The 23,746-nt window shown below is 31.6% G+C and overlaps 1 protein-coding gene across 2 annotated transcripts in view; it reads left to right on the plus strand.

Annotated features, from left to right (window-relative positions):
• Positions 1-23,746, plus strand: part of tw (Protein O-mannosyl-transferase 2) — a 96,212-nt gene that overhangs the window by 65,672 nt on the left and 6,794 nt on the right. For both annotated transcript variants that reach the window (XM_072531932.1, XM_072531930.1), the window contains exons 9-14: positions 1,032-1,174; positions 2,408-2,590; positions 7,542-7,800; positions 8,148-8,296; positions 19,299-19,449; positions 20,534-20,674. In XM_072531932.1, the coding sequence (XP_072388033.1) occupies positions 1,032-1,174; positions 2,408-2,590; positions 7,542-7,800; positions 8,148-8,296; positions 19,299-19,449; positions 20,534-20,674 (1,026 nt within the window). The remainder of the gene's footprint in view (positions 1-1,031; positions 1,175-2,407; positions 2,591-7,541; positions 7,801-8,147; positions 8,297-19,298; positions 19,450-20,533; positions 20,675-23,746) is intronic.

Raw genomic sequence — 23,746 nt, forward strand, 5'->3', positions numbered from 1 at the left:
GGACGCGAAAAAACCAGCACAGAAGTGTTGTTTACCGAACTCTATGTCCTCAAAAAGTTATTGTCTGGGCTAGCATTTTATAAGACCACATAATAGGTCCATTTTTTATTGAGGGCAACTTAAATAGTAAAGTATACCTCGATTTATTACAGAATCATGTTCTTCCCAGTATTTTCAGTCTTCCTGATGTAAATCTGGAGAATCGTTGGTTCCATCCAGACGGCTGTTCATTTCACAGCACTCGAATAATTAGAGAGTACTTAAACAATACTTTCCCGAATCGAGTTATCACTGGAACAGACAATATTAAGTGGCCTGTACGATCTCCAGACCTTACACCCATGGACTTCTTTTTTTTTGCTACATTTAAAAGCATCATCCACGATCATCCTGAGGCTAAAGCCCGAAATTTGGATGAATTAAAAAACCGAATAAGAGAAGTCTCCAATTCTGTTACAGCAGAAACTCTTACATATGTCTGCAGAAGCTTTTATGACAGATTGGTATACTGTTCAGCTGTAGAAGGTCAAATATTTGAATCATTTCTGTAGTGCATAAAGAATTATTTCTTATTTTATTAGGATTTTTTTTTAATTTCAATAAGAGTATATTTTTTGTTTTATCTTTTTAAAGAAATACGCTTTTATTTTTAATTCAACCACAAAACATTGTTCACATTAATAAAAACCGATACAAATGCACCGCCTTATAAAGGTTAGTGTATTTTTATCGAGTTGATGTTATAAGAAATGAACCGGGTATACGTAAGCAACACAAAAATTATCGGACGGTGATGCATATCCCCTGAGTTGTTATGTGTTACTAAATGGTTTTCGTTTTCTCGTTTTCTGTCTAGGAGTCTAAGGTGTCGGAGGGGATCGGAGAATTACAATTACTTCGTACGAGACAATGTTGCCGATTTTAGCGCTTTATGTAGTTTGCAATATCTAATCCAAAAACTTAACGTACTGTATGATACATGATAATGTTGATTATAATAGTTACCAATAATTTCTTTTATTTTATGCTAGGTAATAGTTTGCATAATGCAAGTATGCCTCATCAAGTAGCTTATGGTGCAATTATTACTCTTAAAAATCATCGGACTGGAGGAGGTTACCTTCACTCACATTTTCATTTATACCCGGAAGGAGTTGGAGCTCGACAACAACAGGTAAATATAAATCAATATATATATATATATATATATATATATATATATATATATATATATATATATATATATATATATATATATATATATATATATATAAGAAATACTGGATATTATTGACTGTCGATATAAACAAACAACACAGTTTATTAGGGCTGCAGCTAGAAAGTTTGGCCGGGTTGTTACAGAAACACTCTTTTGGCTTTTGGTCTAGCTTTCGGAATTGTTTTATTCTTTCTTCAAGACACTGTAATTAGAAGAATGTGTAAATATTTACAATATATCACAAACTGTCAGTGCAACTTACTAGTCATTAAGATTATTTATATAAAGCTATGACACTCAACATTAATAACACATACATAAAATATAACATAAAATAATGAACAAAATACATTTTAAAATTTAGTTATGATAGTAAAAATTTCGTTTGTGACATTTTTTAATGGTGTGTTTTAACTGATCCATAGAGAACAGTAAGAAAAAACAAAAATAGTATGATTAAAATGTAATTAGGTGTTCTTCATGTTATATTAATGGAAGTAGTATATTAAACCTGTCTTGATGGTATACAACATGTTTTGTATGCAGGTGTATTATGGTGTGTATATGTAAAAGTAAATCTTTATTTTATTTTTGATGTTTTGTCAATATTTACACATTCTTCTAATTACAATGTCTTGAAGAAGGAATAAATCAATTCCGAAAGCTAGACCAAAAGTCAAAAGAGTGTTTCTGTAACATCCCGGCCAAACTTTCAAACATAAAACACTTTCAACTGAACTAATAATAAGCTTTCAAGTACAACTGCAGTTATATATTTTTTTTATTCAAACAATAATCTTTAAACCATCAGTATAAGTAAAATTAATTCTACAACCATTTTTAGGATTGTTGTTCAAAGTCTTTTGTCTCAGATCTCGGAATGAAAAATGATGAAATTTAATATTTATTTAACATCTGGCAATCATGTGCTTTGGTTTCACTTAAAACAAGAGAGACGGAACTTCTCAATCCGTGTAGAGATAATACGAGGATATCTTGCATAGCTTGGTTACTTTGCGTACAGCGCTTCTTGTAGTAAAACAGATCTATTAAGTAATATATTTGAACCTCCTCGTAAAACTTCAATTTTCAATTAACTTTGGATTGACTATACGTTGAAATTTATTACGTATTATGATCTTTTGTGTATTTAAGAGGGCAACTTGTAACAAAACACTATTCTTCTAGATTACTACCTATACTCACAAAGATGATAACAACAAATGGATCATAAAAAAATTTAACTCTGAAACAGCTGATGGAATTGAAATAATAAAAAACGGAGATTTAGTTCGTTTAGAACACATTCCAACAAAACGTAATCTACATTCACATAAGGAACAGGCACCTATTACAAAAAAGCATTTTCAGGTAAGATAGTTTTTTATATACTTTGATATGAAGCGTAATATAATAAAAATTATATACATCATAAAGTCAAAATCTAAAGTCAGCCCTCCCCTCTCCCCAAATCTTTTCCAAACCGTAACCCTTTTTGAGGAACTGAACTCTAAGTATCAGAAGGGCACCAAATTTTAAATGTCATATCAGGTATCATATAGCAGGTAATACCTCCTTTGAAAGGTATTGTGTCACTAAGTAGGTATCTAGATTTTTGTGCGATTTTGTCTCACCGTTTCAAAATGGTGACCGTTAAATAATCAATGGCTACTTTTTAAAAAAATTACGAACTTCCCCTAATAATATGATAGTATTTTGCTTTCAGAGAAAAGACTTGCTACTTTATTTTTCCAGTTTACCACATTCCGATATAATTCAATTGATTTCTATTAAAATCGGTCAATAAAATTATCCCTCGTGTGGGATGAGGGCTACTTAGAAGAATACACCAACAGAATCTCTTAATTGTCGTAAAAGGCGACTAACTGGAGCAACTGACGGCTGTCCTTACTCGACATTTCATGTTAACCGTACCCTATTATCTATCCTATAACCCATCTCACTCAGACCCCTTTTGACCGTGTGAGGGTTCCATTTTGCGCAGGATGTGCATGTGGCATATATATGCCGCGCACCCTACACACGAACTGCGTAATTTGCGCATCTTTCCACTCACACACTCCTAAATTTTTCCTCCACTCGCCAATCTCTTTTACTAGATTGACGAGTCATTCACCCAGTGATTGCCAGATTGTCCCACTTACTGACCAACGGCTTCAGACGGATGAATTAGGTAAATGGTAGGGTACACTTTTGTCCTGGAGTTGAGAAATTGGCCTCTAGGGCAGATGAATCAAAGATTTGGTCAGTGGCATAAGTATGGGGAAGCACAACTTCTACATTAAACAAATTAAGCAAACATTCTAATAAAGATCCACAGCGATACGCCTTAGTTAATTAATCATGGCAATGTACAATCATCGTCAGTTGGCGCTACAGCCCTTCGTGAGCCCTGGCCTGCCTCAAAACATTCTTCCATCCTTCCCTATCGAGTGTCTGTCTTCTCCATCCCCTTACTCTAATCTCCCTTATATCGTCCTGCACATCGTCCAGATTCCTGAGTTTAGCTCGCCGATTTAAGGCAATACTAAATACAAAAATCAATTCCGGAATAAGACCTCCGATCGGATCTCCGGGGAGGACAGTTTTGAGTTCACCAAAAGATAATAAATTGTATGCAAAAAGAATATCAAGATCTGCACTGGATCAAAACCTTATACAAAGAAGTAATAATCTACAATCCAATACAAGAGAAAAAGAGAATGGATATTAAAATCATGAGAATAGCAGAAATAAGATGGCTTATTCTGGATCATAAGGTATACTACTCAAGAGCAAATGATGGATCACATGAATATGTAATCGTATCATACAAAGTTGCCATATGCGTTAATACCTTTACACCAATATCAGAGAGAGTGAGGTTAAATAAACCAAGCCCATCGATATACACATCATCCAAGTTTATGCGCTCTTCTTCTTCTTCTTCTTCCTTCTTGTATGTAGGCTTTAAAGCCTGTTTCTTCTTCAATATTAGCCTCCCAAATTGTTTAAATTATCGCATCATCTTTTTCTTGGTCTGTCAATACTTCTTCGTGCATTTGGTGACTTATCTCGTGCTATTCGTACTATCCTATCCTCTTCCATTCTACTAATGTGTTCGCTCCACTCCTCTTTCCGTTTTGTCACCCATCCATTTATGTCTTCTATATTGCATGCTCTTCTTATGTTTTCGCTTCTCTCCCTACCCAACAGACTTTTTCCTGATATTCGTTGGAATATTTTCATCTCTGTTGTTTCTAGTAGTCGTCTCATTTTAGATGTGTCAGGTCTTGTCTCCGCCGTATATGTTAATATAGGTTTTAATATAGGTCTTGTTTTTGTGTCTTGTCTTAGGTGTTTGTTCTTCCAGATTGTGTCATTAAGAGATCCCGCCGCTTTACTTGCTTTTAAGCTTTAATGTCGTACTTCTTCTTCAACATCTCCGTAACTAGATATATCTATTCCCAGATATCTAAACCTTGCTTCCTGCTTTATTATTTTCCCATCAATTCGATTTTACATCGTAGTGGGTATTTAGATGTTGTCATACACTTGGTTTTTTCTGCTGATATTATCATATTGTATTTCTTGGCTATTGTATTGAAGATGTGTATTAATTTTTGGAGCTCATCTCCTGCATAACATAATATTTGAATTTTTTGTTCCCCATTCTGTAGCCATGACTTTTACGTATTGCTTGTATTATTTCGTCCATTATTATATTAAAGAGAAGTGGGCTTAACGAGTCACCCTGTCTGACTCCGCTTTGTGCTGGTATACACTGTGTTAGTTTTCCATTTAGGAAGTTCTCATTATGGGAGATTTTAATGCCAAGCTTGGAGCTGGAGATTAGACACATGGTAGGAGCACATGGACTTGGAGTCATAAACGAGAGAGGGGACCTCCTAGAAAAATTTGCAGAAGAATCATAACTAGTTGTTACCAACACATTATTTCAGTTACCACTACGAAAGCTGTACACGTGGAAATCCCCTCAAGACAGACCTGGGAGAATCATTAGAAATCAAATAGATTACATTTTAGTAAATAGAAGATTCCGAAACAGCATCAGCAAGATTATAGAAATAGTTAAAAATGTAAAGGAAAAACGCGTAAAGACAGATAAAATAATCAAGAAAAACTAAGCAATCATGGATGACAGATGAGATCCTATTGGTTTCTGGGTCATATTTGGCTTTTCTTCTTTCAATCTTTCTGGAATCGCAGATCTCAGAATTTATTTGTAAAGCGAGATCCAGGAAAAAGAATAACATCCTGGTTAAAGAACCTCAGAACCTGGTTCAACACAATCTATGATGATCTAAAGATTATCATGATGATCTCGGCAAAATTCGTAACGAATAAGCACACAAGAAGAAATAAAATGATCTCATCAATATTTATCTTCAATGACAATATATGAAATGTGACATATCATTTGAAAGCTCTTTCAAAAGAAAGTTTGCTATCTACTTTTAATTTCAAAGAGAAAAACATTATAAAAATAGTATACAAGTACCTTACTTCCAAGAATTTATTAATTTAAGTTTTATGGTTCAGAAAATATTTTAGCGAAGATGATGGACTGTATACTAGCTATGTTATTAGTTTTGGAAGTAATTTCTAAATAATTTAAATCCTTACAATATTTTTGTGTACATAATTTTTATCAAATTACGAAACTATTCAAAGACTTTCCAAATTCCATAGATTTACAAAATATAGTATATTGTTGAATAAATACAAAATTTACAATGTTTGAGGCTTATTTTTTATAGGTTATACATTAGTAAAAGTTTTTAAGAATTTTAACCTAAAAATAATGTTTATAAACTGGCGCTGGTTGGCGAGGCGATGCAAATTTGACAGTTGACTTACTTGGCCTAGATCCTGTAGGAACTAGGCATATTTTAGTGAAATTTTGAGAATTGTTGTTGTACCATCGGATTGATATCAAATTCTGATCTTTCTGTGCGTGTGTAGTTTCAACAATGATTTCCAGATTTGAAATCGAAACGTGTCTATTTAACTTAAACATATCACAAGAAAACAATTTCAAACCCTCTTTATTTTTGTGTTGTAGTGTTTTGCCTTCCTTAAATAACCTTACATTTATATATGGACTAAAGAAGGGAGTATACTATGCATTAATTCTTTTTCTCCTTGATATCGTCTCTGCTTTTCACGTTTCTCTATGAAATGTCTTTTCATATCGAATGTTATATCCATAAATACTGTAGACGTTGATTTATTACTCAACTGGTCCTCGGTCTCCATATTATAGTCCCTGTACTAAGTGTCAATTTTAGGTAAGAAACTGCTACAGAGCGGACAGAGGGGTCTTACTTTGAATCCTCTGTCGTCTTTCTCTGTACATACATTATCAGTGAAATGTATAAATTTCTTAAATTCCAAGTACCGACTTCTAATCACATATCATAAATCGCTTAACATACGCATCTAATTTTCATATCTAATTGTTTATTTTACAATGTGTTTATTTGTATTGGTATAAATCATGTATAAACCTTCTCCAAAAATTTCAACAGTAGTTTTTCCCACAAGTTTATTTACCAAATTTTCATGATTGACATTATATTGATCCTTCAGGTGGAAGTTTTGTGTAGTGGTTAAACTTTTTTCCATTTAAATTTCTCTTCTGTAAAATAACATTTTTTTCGATTTACCTTTTTCGATACTGTTCATCAGAATATTTGATGGCCGAGTTTCGTTATCATTATACTCATTGATTTCGAATAATTTTAGGTTTTTCAATAATTTATTCCTCATATCCATATGTTACAGAATCAGATCAGCGTGTATACTATTAGGATCATTTGATCCTAATGATCCTAATATGATTAAATATAAAACTCTTTATACAAATCGCAATAAACAATTTTAACATTTAAAAAAATACAACGACTTGTGTACACACTCACATTCAACTGGCTGCTGAAATGCTGCATATTTCAATAACACTAAATACCAGTGTCCTATTTATAGAACAATAAAGAAGAGATTTAGTCATGAATATAGTTTATATTATAGATTACTTAACAAGAGTAATCCAGTAAAAAATAAAAAAGTGCCGAAATGAAACTTTTATTATTAAATGTATAAATTTAAACAAAGTTAGCAAATTTGTCCAATGTTTGTAATTTTTTACTAAACGGATATTGGTTATATAATAAAACAACAATTTTAGTTTAGTTTGCTGTAGTCAAAATATATATAAGCAACAGTTGTTGATAAGCAACATTGTTTCCTCGAAACCTTTCGCCGACTAAATCCTTAAAATACTTATTTTTTTTTTTAGGTGACAGGTTATGGTGAGAATGGAACTGGTGATGCTAACGACGTCTGGAGAATAACTATCGCAGGAGCTAAAATTGGAGCAGAAGTTACAGCTGTCACTAGTAAATTAAAATTTGTGCACTACTTGCAATCGTGTATTTTAACGACTAGTGGAAAACAACTTCCAAAATGGGGTTACGAACAGCAGGAAGTCACTTGCAATCCCAATCTAAGAGACCAAAATGGATTATGGAACGTTGAGGAAAATATCTTCGAAAAGTGTGAGTACAGAGGATATTTCTATATTCAGTTTATTTAAATTATTTAATTTCTTTTTGTTTATATTGTTTTATTTATTTTATTGGATAATTTTGCTCCCCTCTTCTTTACAAAATACAGAATTAAAGATATTACCTACAATTGTCTAGAAGGAAGAACTGGACTGGCTTGTGGGTCCCTTGATATGTTTTTAAATGAAGTCCACTCTCGTATTTTTCAATTTTACATAATAAATATTCTACTTCGTTCAAGTATTTTTACACTTTAAGTTCAAACATTAAAGAATGTATTTATTGATTTGAAAATTCAAGCTTAAAATTTTAAAATTGAGTGACTATTTTGTCTTTAGTGCCCAACGTAAGTTTTGAAGTATACGCTCCAAGATTCCTTGAAAGATTTCTTGAGTCACACGCTGTGATGTTCCAAGGAAATGCCGGCTTAAAACCAAAAGAAGGGGAAATAACATCTCGTCCATGGCAATGGCCGATAAATTATAGAGTAAGTAAATATTTAAGCAAATATAAATCTGTTTGGTTTTACGAGTAGATATTTTTATGAAGCGTTTAATTCGCTGTTGGAAATAATAAGAAAGTAACTTAAAAATACAAATTAAATCCAAAAAATACAAAGAAAAATTCCATGGTTGGCTCTATACCATGGTTTCAAAAAACTTACAATGAAGTAAAAACTTCTGATGTATGATTAAATTTAAAAAAATATCCAAATGAATAATACAAAGAGGTAAAATTTTGACTGTTAAACTAATAACCATGTAGTAAATACTTACATCTTGAGACTAGCTACATATCTAGGTATAATACTCCTTATATTAAATGAAAACCATATTAAATGTTAAAAATGGGGTGACACTAGATCCATGTTTTCGGATATTAAGGGAACATATTTATCTCTGCTCGAAAAATGGACAACTTGGTCCAAGGGTTGAAACCAGCCGTTTGGTTAGATCAGCAGGTAACATTAATTAAAAGTGACAAAATCTTTAAAACAGGTGAAACTGAATTTTTGGTAAACAATCAAATAATAAACGCCCAATTACAATGACGTCATAAACTTAGATATATTAGTTGCGCGCAATGATTTAGTAAAATACACTATTGCATATAAGTTATGATATTTTATTTGTATAAAAATGATGTAATATACCATAGAAATTTTTGGAATCCAAAATTACGATAGACAATATCTATGGTTAGGTTAGATGCCTATGTGGGGAGTTATAAATAAGCGTAAAGAGAGTGTAGTCGGGTAAATTACATCTCTATGTGAGGTAAAGGTAGAGGTACCGTCATTTCGGAAGGCATCTAATTTGCATATTATGAGGCATGTCGAAATTGTATAAGAACCGCCTTCGAAGTTGGTGATTGGTTACTGAAATTTTAACTAAACGACAGTGGCGCGCACTATTTAATAGATACAGCTAAAACATATACTGAATAAAAGCGATTTTTTAGTTTTCAATAATTTTGAACGTATAGCCAACATTTGAAAAATGATCAGTAAGATATTTGATGGGACAAAAATAATAATATCTTCGTAATACGTTTTACCTGAACAAACAAACTATTTTTATTGTACAAAAGAATTATTAAGTTCTGAATATTGATATGTTTAACAAAATGGATTTTTAAAATAGTAATTAATTGTCAAGCGCATTTTTCAAAATATCAAATACCAATACAATACCAAAATATTAAAGAGTGAGGATAATTATATTCTAATGAACGGTCCCAATTAGATGTACCTAAACTTCTACCTGATTTAATTCTTTTCTTGGAAGCCTTTTAGTAATATAATAAAGTCATGTAAACATAAATATTCCTGTCTTTGGGAAAGGCCTAATTTCATGGACCCACCCGATTTAAGACGTTTCTTTTAAATATATATATTAGCGATAGAATAAAGACTACCGTCAATATTGCTGTCCTTCTAAAATATATGCACATCTAAATTTGTAAATGAAAACTTATAAAAGATATAAAATTAACTCTATATACATATCATTTAAAAATTCATATACCTAATGTGAATGTTTCAAAGAAGAACTACAAAATCTAATTTAATTTTCTTCTTCCGAAGAACACTCGATGTCACTATCGCCACTTCCTAAATTTATTATAATGGGATTAATATCTTCTTGACGGTCTATTTGGGCTTCGGATGTTAAATAACTGTCTTCTATTTTAATTGCATGAAGACATTGTTTTCTCCACTCATCTGGGGTTATTTTGGAAACTTGTTTTTCCAACAGGTGTCTTACATCTTCCAATTTGAAAGTTATATTATTTTGTGCGATATTATTTTTAATCTCTATCGGATTTAATTCCGGATGGTATGGAGGTAACCGTAAAGGAGTGTGACCATATTCACGTAAAAGTTCATCGAATTCATACCTTTTGAAACGATTTTTATGGTACTTAATCAACGCTTACAATTCGGGTTTAAAACTTTGAGGATTAAATGTTATATTGTTTTTAATCAGCCAATCAATCATATCATTTTTTTGGAATTACTGTTAGGCGCAGGATTCACTTGTACCGAATGGTATGAGGTATTATCGCAAACAACTACTGAGTTAGGGGGTAAATTTGGAATTAGTTTTTCCTTTAGTCATTTGCGGTAATTTGTAGCATGCACTATTATTAAACGTTGACCCTTCGAAATGTTCATCAGTACTTTAATGTCCAAATCTCTCTCAATTTTGTTCTTCAATTTATTAACTAATAAAAGTACGCAAGACTGCATACCTTGGACACATACTAAGAAATAATAAATATAGTCTTCTGCAGGTCATCATGCAGGGTAGAGTCGATGGCAAAAAGGGAATAGGTAGAAAGAGGAAGTCATGGCTGCGAAATATTCGAGACTGGACAAACATGACTGTAGACGAATTATTCCACGTTGCAAAAGACAGAGAAGCTTTTAAAAATGTGGTCGCCAACCTCCGTTAATGGGGACGGCATAGGAAGAAGAAGAATTTATTAACAGTAACAATACAATTCTCCGTTTTATGTAAATCGTGTATTATACGCCGAACATCTGTAATTCTGTAATCTGTAATTGATATTCTGGTAAATCTGTCACAGGTGACTTTCGTAAAGGTCTCTTTGAAGAAAATTCAACTTTATTTTTATTAATTAATAATGGTCAATACTTAGTTTCATAGAATTGTAAAAAGGTGCAGATCACATATCTATGATTGTGACTGCTCATCCAAGCTGTCATTTGTCACATGTCACCCCAACATTCCCGTTAGATCGGGACATAGATAAAATTACACCTAGATTGGTAACAGGGATAGCCAAGGTCAAATCATGTTCGGATTAGGCGCCCATTCGTTTGGTAGCGCTGCTAGTCACGTTCTTGCGCGGAGGGAGTGTGTTGTGATCAAGTCAAAGTTGAGTTTAGACAAATACGGCGCCATATTTGTATTTGTTTTATTTTTTATAATTTATTTTATAATGTAAAATTTTTTATATAAATAGTGCAAAATCGTACAATTTTCGACGATTTTTTATTATGGAATCGAACACATTACATGGAATAACAATGTAGAGACGAAGAACTGAACAAAAAAGATGTGTTCCAGATTGCATGGATACTACTGGCAAGCAATACCGTTTTTTAAGTCCAGGATATTATATGGATATGTTTGATAAATGGGTGAATGCTATTAAGAGCCCTAATTAGAGAATGCTGCAAAAGAATGCTGCATTTTAAAGAGGAAGATATAGTCAATGTTGGAAATAGCGGTATTACGAGAACAGCCGTTCCGAGTTTGTTTTTACCAGGACCAGGTAAGAACTATTATACCACTGACCTATATTTTTATTCACATTATATCTTACCTTTTACTTATAAAATTAGTTTATAAATTTAACCTAAAATTAAGTATATATTATAAAACCAGTCTTACTTAGCTTAGTATTTGAATTATTTGTAGGTGGTGGTTCAACAACTATCTTAAAAAGCATCACCTTAGAGAGGGTTCGGCATAAATTTCTACAGGTGTGCGCCTTTCAAAGTTGGATTAGATTAGCAGACCATGACTACACTATCACGGAGAGGTCTATGAGCTTGCCTGCTTTAAGTGTGAGGAGGGATCTGTCCCTCTCTTGTGAGTGAGATTGGTCTTAGAGTACCATATTACCATGGTTTGCCTCATCTATGTACTTTTAATGTTCCATTTTGTAGAACAACCTATGGTGCTAATAGCCCACTGAATAGATACTTATCTTTGTTAAACAACCTAAATGTAAATGTATTTAATATGTCCCTCAAAATATATAAATATTAGTAGAAGAGTTACTGGTACCATAGAGTTTGGAAACTTTTAAAATGTAATTACATGTTTAATTATAATTATATATATATATATATATATATATATATATATATATATATATATATATATATATATATATATATATATATATATATATATATATATATATATATATATATATATGTGTGTGTGTGTGTGTGTGTTTGTGTACATAATATATTTTTATTTCACATTATTTAATTTTATTATCTTAAAATACTGTGTACTTAACCACTATTTTGTATATTGTAAGTTGTAACATTTAATCGGCTTGTCCCTTATATTAGCCTGCATCCACACAGACAGCGGTAAGGCATTCAGAGTTATGAATAAATAAATTTGAATGTGTCGACAGGGATCTTTCCTATTCTGTTGATGATAGGGATGGGATGACTGATCTTAAGATGACATACTGGTGAAAAAATCTGTTGATTGTAATTGTGTTTGTCATTTCAGGCATAAAAACATTATTATCCTCTGTTGTTTGGAGTTTATACTGAGCAAATAAAGTTACTATATCAGGTTTTAGCAAAGCTTACATTCTGGGTGAAAACTTTAAGCATACCTTAGAAATAAATTATTTACCTTATCCATTGTTTGTTTTTTCTATTTGCTATCATTCGGTTATTCCTCATTCTTGGGTTTTCTTTTTGCAAGAAGCAATATTTTGCTAATCTAATCAAAATCATAATTTTGTTGATAACCAGAATATTTTTCTGGAACTTATATTATGATTCTGATTTATATATATATATATATATATATATATATATATATATATATATATATATATATATATATAAAGAATTAAAGTATTATCATATAAATATATAACATATAGTATGAGTATAAATGTATATAAACTTCTTTCTAGAACTAAATCATTTAATTGTTCTGTTTCCAACTTAGCAGGGTCCTTGAGTTCTCTCTTTCTGTGAGTAGAACGCCAGACTGTAAGAGTTTTCACTGACCACTGATAGTGTGTGTTATTACATTAGGATGAAAGTACTACAAAAAACTCAGAATGTCTGATGGCTGTCTGTTGCTTATTAGGCTTTAATTTGACATTAGAATTACAAAAAAATTATTTAAATACTGACAAGTTCCTGTCACAACATTTAGAACACTAAATTATACTACATTCACCCGTCCCTATTTTTGAACAAAATATTGCAACTATCTTGGTTTATTTTTAGCTCCAGCTGATTTACAGCTAGAATGAAAATCTGAATTTTCCAATCTTGGTTCATCATTATCATCAGGTTTTTGAACAGGTAAATTTTCTGTCTCATCTGGTATTTATTTAGTAGTGGAATTGTCTAGTGTGTTATTTGGACCTTCATCATTAGCTTGATTCAATAATATAACAATTCAACAGTAAACTTCGTATATAGTGCAGAGCACATGGTAAAGCAGTTTTCCATTAAGTGAATTCTAAATTTTTGGTTTTCTATGCTAGATTCACCAATTTCCAAACTCATTGTATTTTTCGACTTAACCATTTCCTTCATGATTATATGGTGTTGTTCTACTTCAATATATTCCTTTAGAGTGTAGATAATTAATAAATTCTTGTGAAGTAAAGCTAGTTCTCCTTTTTAGATTTGATATATACCGTCATTCTATATAAACCAAATAGTGATTTAATCTGTAATTGGTTAGAATTGCTTTTCTACCAGATAATGTCTGCATTTTTTTTAATACTTCAACTCATTTGCTTTTTTTTTCAATTGCATAATGTTTTCATTCAGAATATGTGAGGGTATGTGTGAAAAAAGCAATTGGTTTTCCAGATTGATTGATTCGCTTATGTAATCGTAGATTAATTTTTTAAAAGCATGTACTTATCTTTATCTTCTAGGGATTTATCTTTAGATTCATTGCTTTCTAAAAAATTCTTGAATGTTATATACTTACCAATGTTTGAATTCTTTGGTGGAAGTTTGACAGTTTGGATCAGCCTCTAGTTTATCTGGTCTAAAGTACTTCCCCATTGTAAATTCATGCGAATAAAATTGTAGTAAAATGTCTTTTGCAGAATTAGACTTTTATTCACATAAAACTTGATAAGAATGACAAAACAATTATTTAAATACTGACCAATTCTTGTCACAACATTAAGAAAACTAAATTATACTACACGTGGCTTGTATTATTAATATTTCTTGTAACACATATAACATTTCTTGTAACATTTTTATAAATAAAGATTTTATTCTATATTTTATTCTTTAATTTTTTTAACCACTTTGGCATTTTAATGTAATGGAAAATAAATATAGTCCCAACATAACAAGAAAACCCAAAAAGTATACGAAAAATATTTATTATCGTATAGGATAAGGATTTTTCTTGTTATTTTAGGATTATATCGATTTTCCTTTACTTTAAAATGAGTTTACAATCCTAGGTAATATTACTAAACTTTTGAATTTAGCGCCATGTATATATAGTTACGCGCCCGATCACTAGGTGATGCGCCAATCATTGTTTTATTCCTTAACACGGAAGTTTCAATGCTAGGTGGTAGTGTGCTATGGATCGGGAGCCATTCTGTCTCCGGCTTCTGCAAGTAATGTAGCCTTTCTTAAATAATTTTAAAGTGTTTGTTTGTCCTTTTGTAGTGTAGCGTGATGTACATTTATATGTTTATGACATTTTGTTCTTGTCGGATAGGCCGCAATTGACGAAGTAAGTCTATAAACGTTAATCACATAACAACTCTTTATCAACCATAAACTTCGAGTTTTTATCGAAGTTAATCAATTTCTTTGGTTATAAAAAAACGTTTCTTGGCTTATTTCAGATGCCCCTGAAGATGATCTAGGGATCGAAAGTACTTGGGCAAGATTGAATTAAACTGTGCTCGATATATGCCTTTTATCTGATCAAAGTTTATTTTTATTATCTAGAGACCGTTTGCTCTCTTGTAGTATTCTGGATACTGTCCGTACAGAAATGCCTATAACAGTCTATATAGACCTGTTGATAAACGAGTTGTTATCAACAGGTCCTCAAAGACACTTTGTCTCAGGACCATGTAACCTATGTAGAGCCATACGTTGCCATGTTACCAATACCAACGGTAACTTGAACATCCTAATTTGCAATAATATATAATGTAACATACCTATAAATTAATAACATTTTACGGATTTTCACCCATATATTTTAGTGGCTTATAGCATGTATACCTTGTTACACTGATGATGGAATTTACATTCCGAAAACGTTCTGTAATGTAATTGTGATATAGCCCGTTTGGGTATTTTATTATATACCTTTTATAAAGGATTTGAAATAAAAAATTTTGTGATACATGGTATACAGCCAGCTACAGGAACTTAGTTTCCTAGTGGAAACAAAAAACAAATCTCAGGGCTCAATTTTTATATAAATCACCTTCATTCGTGGCTTCTAGCATTTCTTAGTTGTTTCCTTGTCGGTATAGACACGGGAAAATAAAAATACACACATAAATTCAATAGAAATGATCGATATCATTTATTTTATCAAAAGTAATTAAATATTGCAATTTTCTTAATCCTAGTATATTTATATCGTACTAAAAACACGAATAGAGAATATTATTTCTTATTGTCTCCTTTGTAACTAAAAACAGCTTTAACAATTTATAACAAATATGATTGAATTTGGATAATTTTATTTATAATAATGAAATGTTATGAAATTTAATATGCAATATGGTATTTAATACGAAAAATCCATACATTCATGTCACAAAAGAAAACGACTGACCTTTGCTGATAAATCGACAATGTCTGCACACCTAAAATTTTTCCTTCCTGGATTGTGTTGTAACCAAAAGAACTCGTCTACGTTCCCCAATAATGTGTTTCTGCTACTCTGCAAATTCTGCTCTCCTTCTTATTCACTGCTTCCCACAGTGCTCGTTCCTATCTTCTCCTGATACAAGTCTCCACATTTTTTTTTAAATCACCTCTACTTTTTATGACTCAAGGATCTCTTTTATCTACTCGGTGCCACAAATGCAAGCAAACTTTTCCTCGTTACTTACACAACCGGACACATCAGACTCCAAGGAGTTTTTAAAAGAACCTCTCTACTTGGTCTATAACCCGTTCCACTATTCTGCTAATAACACTTGCAACTTTTAACACAACCTGCGGCACTTTTCCAACACACGGTCTTCTCCTTTCTATCGAACAAACACAACTGCCAAAATCTACTCATTCATTCCAGACATCGGCTCGTTCTCCCCTTCCATAATTATTTTTCATCCAATCAAAAAAATTTTTCAACCATACCATATAATTTACCAAATTCAACCTCTCTTGTAATTCTAAAGAAATTCTCAAACTTTTGTATTTGCTTGTTCTTTCTGGAGTTCCAAGAATAAATAAAATTCCTTATACCTTTATAACCACAACTTAATTCTACACTTTCCAAAAATATTGTTTTATCTATTTTTAAGAAATTAATACAAAAGAATATTTTAAAAGCTGTCTACTTTATACAATAATCGCTCTTTGAAATATATACGGGTTACTGGATTTTCCACCATATAAATGGGTATCCGAATAATCTTATTGTTGTGACGCCTTACCAAACATTTATATTTCGGCGAAACACTTTCTTAAAACTAGCTATAATTATTTTTGCAAATTTTGTCATATACAGGGCATTGAAAATTTACATGATCGTGGTCTATGAAGATGCAATTTTTAAACAAAAAGAGAAATCAAACGGTTTCTACCTGGCGAAACCGAATTCAAATTTTTACCACTGCGCTTCCTAAAACTTGCGAAGCAAACAGCTTGATGAATTACTCGGCAAGGGAATCTAAAATTGCATTCCACATGCCGTTCATCATGGTCAAAATTCGTAGTGAATTCAGTTTCTGGTACTCCAACCGAAGTAAAGTAATAAAACATAATGACGGTATTAGATTTTTGTTTTGATACAGGGCAGCGACAACCGCTTATACGTATTTCGACCTCTTTAGGTCTCCTCAGAGCGGTATAGCCACTACTCTGAACCAAAATAAAAATCTTTCCCGTCTTAGACAATACTTATCAAAATAACTATATACGGACGTTACTACGCCATCTAAAAACAAAAAGAGAAATCAGACGATTTCTACCTGGCGAAACCGAATTCAAATTTTTACCACTGCGATTCCTAAAACTTGCGAAGCAAACAGCTTGATGAATTACTCGGCAATTTTGTTTTTAGATGGCGTAGTAACGTCCGTATATAGTTATTTTGATAACTATTGTCTAGGACGGGAAAGATTTTTGTTTTAGTTCAGAGTAGTGACTATACCGCTCTGAGGAGACCTAAAGAGGTCGAAATACGTATAAGCGGTTGTCGCTGCCCTGTATCAAAACAAAAATCTAATATCGTCATTATGTTTTATTACTTTACTTCGGTTGGAGTACCAGAAACTGAATTCACTACGAATTTTGACCATGATGAACGGCATGTGGAATGCAATTTTAGATTTCCTTGCCGAGTAATTCATCAAGCTGTTTGTTTCGCAATTTTAGGAAGCGCAGTGGTAAAAATTTGAATTCGGTTTCTCCAGGTAGAAATCGTTTGATAAGTATCATATAAGTTATGTGGACCGATGTATCTATGGTACTGCGTTTTCATAAACATTCTGACCCACTTAGCTATTTAGACCTTTTCGTGCTATTCATTTGGCTGTACCTGCATCCTTCAATCAAATAATATCATCTTTTCCTTTATCAAAATTTATAATTTTGCTCATTTTAATTTTTAGTCTTCCTGGAATTTAATTGCTAATTCACAACTTTTATAACTGATTTAGTATCTCTTGCACTGGTGTATAAGTTACATATTAATTATTAATGTATCTCTCTTTGATACACACTTACATATGTATCCGCACACTTTGTCTATTCGTATAAGTTAATGTATCTAATAGAGATACATTAATTTATATGATACTATATTGCCCCACAACATTAGACACCCCTTTCTATCTAGATCATTATATTTTGTTAGTACGTATGTACCTTTGTCTCCCATAGAGATGCAATTTACTCCACTACACTCTTTTGCACTCACTTACGTTTTACACATTAAATTCAAATTTTCATTAAACAATATCAGAGGAATTTAAAATCAATAATGGAGTAAAACCCAATATATCCCACCCTCTTCAATCTCATGTTGGAATATATTGTGAGAAAAACAAAATTAGATATAAAGAACATACTGCATGGAACTCCAAAAATGCTTATATTGATGCCCTAAACATTGTGACACAAAAAAAGAAAAGACTTAAGTCCATAAACAAACAAGTTGAATCAAAAAAATGAAAGTATGAAGAAGATGAAGAGCATGAAGGACATGAAGAGTTAAGCAATAAATAAATTACAGATGACTAATCCACCTCAAAAACAGAAGTACTACATACCGGTTGGCGTTACCATAAGCTAATAAGATTGAACGACTGTGATGATGATGATAATGATAATTATGATGAAAACATTTTCTGTCATTGTGTTATATATCTGAGATATTGCAGTTTTCTTTCTTTTATAGTCTTTTTAATTTATTTTCTGTTTTTATTCTTCTTAACATCTCAACGTCCGTTACTAGCTCCACACATGATCTTCATCATCCTTTTATTCGTCCACATCTCAAAGGAGTTTTAGTCTGTTTATCACCTTTCGGTACAGCGTTCATGAAACAACTTCATAGTATAGGACACTACACGTAACATATCAAATCTCTGTTACAAAGAAACTTTTCAGTTTTATAAAGTTGGCAAGTGCTTTTTCAATTCTAATAAAAAAATCAGTTTTCTGTAGTTAATATAATACAACACAACTTAAAAATATTATCAACAAACGCCTTAACAATTGGATTTTGTTTTTAACATATCATTTTACATATGGTATGTTAAAACTAGTTTTATCTACAGTAAAAACCTCATTTATACTACTTAAGTTATCGAATTATATTTTATTTTGTTAAAACGAATATATCAACGGTTTTTTAATCGAAAAATAGAAATCTATTTCTATCTTTCCAAATGTTTTATCCTTTTATGATCAAATATTCAAGTTTATCTTTCTATTATTTATTTTTTTAGTTTTTTATTTAATACACATAAAATATTACACAATATTTTATTATTTTTAGGGCCAATTTTTTTCTGGAACCCAATATAGAATCTATCTTTTAGGAAATCCTGTAATATGGTGGGGAAATTTAGTATTTATTGCAGTATTTGTGATAGTTTTTGGACTAAATGGTATCAAATTAAAAAGAGGTTACATCAAACCTTCCGATGGTAAGCTTAAAGTATATATTCTTGTTATTTAAATTTACCATAGACCAGTAATACCTGGTGTGTAGAGAAATATGAAATAATATATTGTTTTTTGACTCGGTAGCTGCCTGTGTGTGTGTATACAGTCCATTTACTCATTTGTTATAAGAGATACCAAAAAAATTATGTAGGTAAAAGTTGCAGACTGGATAGGACTATGGTTTAAAAATATTTTCAAAAATACAGGGCCACCTTTATTAACAAGGTAGAACTTATCTTTTATTAATGGAACACCCTGTATATTTTTACATTTCTGGTCTCTTCCCGATGTTCACGTTTTTTCATTGATTTGGTGGCAGAATTAACACACCGTAATTTAACATCCATCAAAAAATATATTTACATTTAAAAGATTTTTAATAGTCTAAAGTCTACATACAATATATATATATATATATATATATATATATATATATATATATATATATATATATATATATATATATATATATATATATATATATATATATATATATATATATTGAACCGCGTCGATTATCATTACGCTGAGCTTTCGACATCCTCTTTGATGTCTTCTTCAGGGATTCCGAGGTCTTAGTCTCCCGAGCCCCCAGACAGTACCACACTGATCACTAACCAATGCCACTGGAAACAGAGGACGGTTCATTTATATCGTTGATGGTGACGTGGTTTGACATCAAAGAGGATGTTGAAAGCTCGGCGCAGTGATAATCGACGTGGTTCAACCCGGAAGACTATTGAGGTTATTATTAATTCATGTAATATAATAGTATTAATCTTATCTCTTAGGTTTAATATATATATATATATATATATATATATATATATATATATAATATATATATTATTTATATTTCTATATATCCGGATGTTCCGTATCGCCATTGTTGTGAATAGATTACAATAAGTTATATAAGTATGACAAAAAATGCTCATTAATTTTTGTTATAATTTGGATACATAATGGATATATAAAATTTAAAAATTCTTTAAAAAGAGTATACCTACACTAATCACGTTCTGGTAATATTACTATTACTTATTTTATTTTATTTTTTTTTAGATTCCCATAAAAAGAAATTAGTAGCTTGTTCGTGGCTGTTCATAGGATGGATGTTACACTATATACCATTTTGGGCTATGGGTCGGGTCCTATACTTTCATCATTATTTTCCTGCTCTTTTATTTAGCTCAATGATCACAGGTATGAAATGGAATCTACTCTAAAAAATTACGCCACCATAGCTCTTATGTCAATTAAGGCTTTGCACTTAATGCATTTTATATTGAAATCAGATTCTGCAGATAGAGACGCACAATTTGAGTTACTCCAACAAATGTTAAAAAACTAGCGCGCTAGGATATGTTTTAAAATCACCACTTCTATTAAGGCAGGTGCAGACGTATAATGAACTTCAGGTCGAACTGAAAGTTATGAAAGACTTAGAAAGGTAACATACCAAATTATACTCTCGCTATTTATGTAACCAGAGTTGGGAATAATATTAAAATTAAACATCATCATGGAGCCGTTACTGTTCCTTGTTGAGCACGAGCCTCCTCCAAGCTAATCCATGTCTCTCTTTTCTAGGCTGTCATTATCCAGTTCCCAGCAATTCTTTTTATGTCGTCGCTCCAACGAGTCGGTGGTCGAGCTCTGCTACGTTGGTCTGCACGTAGTCGCCATATAAAGATAATTCAAATATTATATTGGAATCAAAGTGCCACAGTTCAAATCGATAGGCAACAGTCAGAAGAAATGAAAATCTGTAGAGTTAGACAGGGATGTGTTTTATGGCCACTCATGTTTAACTTATATTCTGAAGAAATTTTCAAAAGCACGCTCAATAATATCAAAACGGAGTTACCGTTAACGGAAAATTAATTAACACCTTACGATATGCAGATGATGACACTGTGATAAATGCAACGGGCATAGAAGATCTACAACATCTAATTGAGAGCTTAAGTATGAATATTGCCAAGATGGGAATTACTATAAGCGCTAAAAAAACTAAATGTATGCACATATTGACATTTAATGGTAACGTGATAAAACAAGTAGAAAAATATCAGTATCTTGGGAACGTTAATGACTATACTCCAGAAATAAACAGGCGAATAGAATTGCCAGATCAGCGTTTATACAAATGAAGCTACTCCTAACTCCTGCAGAAATCTTAATTTGGAAATCAGACTACGTACCATTCGATGTTATATATTTTCGATATTATATGGAGCTATGACTTGGGCATTAAAATAATGCAATTTAAAAATAATCGAGGCTTTCATACTCTGGTTATACCGCAGAGTATTAAAATTATCATGGACTGATAGAATTACTCGTTAAATTAAAGAAACAGAACTAATCATCGCTATACAAAAAAGAAAACTGAAATATCTAGGCCTCGTGATGAGAGGACCAAAATATGATATTTTGATACTCATAATACAGGGAAAGATTCAAGGAAGATCTGTTGGCCGAAAGCAGAATTCTTGGTTGAAGAATCTACGTGATTGGTATCATATAGATCGATTGATTTGTTTAGAGATTGCCAACCTCCGTAGGGAGAGGGCTCTATTAGAAGTTTGAAGTCAGTAATGGGGTGCGACAGGGGGATCCACGGTCATTATTATTGTTCAGTATCCTTGTGTAAGTTAGTCAGAGAAGCCCAAATCAACAGGTCAAGGCTTGTATGAACGATAACACCAAAGTCAAACAAGAATTAAAAGAATAAAAAGATTAAAAACAAAAGCGAGAAAGAAGAGACCGGTACATAAACGAAGAAAAGACCAAATATATGGAATGAACAGAATGAGAATACATACAAGGATAATGTTTGACAATAATCACACTAGAAAGTAGAAAGATTCCAGTATTTAGAAGATATTCCAGAAAACTGGAATACCTAGGCTAGCGTGATGAGGGGATCAAAATAGAAAATTTTGAGACCATAATACAAGTTGGTTGAAGAATCTACGTGATTTATATCGAAGCAGATCGATTGATTTGTTAGAGCAGCAATTTCAATTGCCAACCTCCGTAGTGAGATGGCACTCTAAGAAGAATATCCAGAAAACGACAACGGCCTAAACAAAAGAAAGAAAAAAAGTGTAATTTGTCGCAAAATTACGTGAGCCTTTAAAAGAATAGTAACTATCCGTTTGTTTTAATTTTTATCAAAGCTGGAAAGTTGCATACATTAAAAATTAGAATTTGATGTTAATATTGACAGCGAATTAAATGTACAGTCGCTACCAAATTATTCTAGAATTTTTTATATGCATGTCATTATGAAGTCGTTTCTATTTGATGAGGTTACTAACACAAGCAGGTAGCAAGTATAACTATAAATAGTCCAGTCACTCATCGATACCGGCGTTTGATTTTTGTCTTTTAGTTAAATATTTTTGAATTTAGATGCCAACTAAATAGTGAAAAAATTTTATAGGCTTTGTTCAGCTTTTTAGTTTCCTGGAAAAATCATAAATTTTACAATAAAAGAAATCACAGTTTGAACCTGTTATGGTAGGTGTGTGTATAAAATTTATTAACTATTGTATAGCTACAATGTTAATAATATCTTTTTTTTGCTATTTAATTTGCTTAATTCAACAGTTATTTTTGAAAGCAAAATATTGCTGTATTTTTTTATTTTTAAAAAATATAAACGTTTTCACGGGGTTGTGTCCTCTAACGAGTCAACATTAAAAATGTTTTTATTTAGCTTTAGTTTTCTCGATAACGGTTGCAGATATGAAAAAATTAGAGGACATCAAAAAATTTCTTAACAAGACGCAAAATTTAATTTGTGTTGTATAGTCTACCATAGGTGCACTGCAAAGAGGGGAAAAGGGTGCTGGACTCTTCCAAAAATATCGCCCTGTACATTTCGCATACATAATGATGTAGACACTACAGAGTACATTCTAAAATTTGAAGTAAATATCTCGAAAAATGCAGGAGCTATAAAGAAAAAAAAACTAAAAAAAATTCCTATGTCAACCCACCATACAGAAGAGTCTTAATAGTAATGACATTGGCACTTTCTGTCCGATATACTCTTAATCATCAACGTTAGTTTCATCATTAGTGTTTATATCAGATTCTTTCCATCGTCATCATCTTTTAAAGTCATAATCAATTTATTAACAGGTATTAGGAATTTTTTATACTCCTCTTCTTTTGCTATTACTTTTTTAATTACACCTTTCCAGTTTGATTGATCAATGGTTTGATATTGTTCTTTAATTAATTTTATTACATTCGAGGAAA

This window comes from Diabrotica undecimpunctata, chromosome 5 (assembly GCF_040954645.1).
Source record: "Diabrotica undecimpunctata isolate CICGRU chromosome 5, icDiaUnde3, whole genome shotgun sequence".
NCBI classification, from domain to species: Eukaryota; Metazoa; Arthropoda; class Insecta; order Coleoptera; family Chrysomelidae; genus Diabrotica; species Diabrotica undecimpunctata.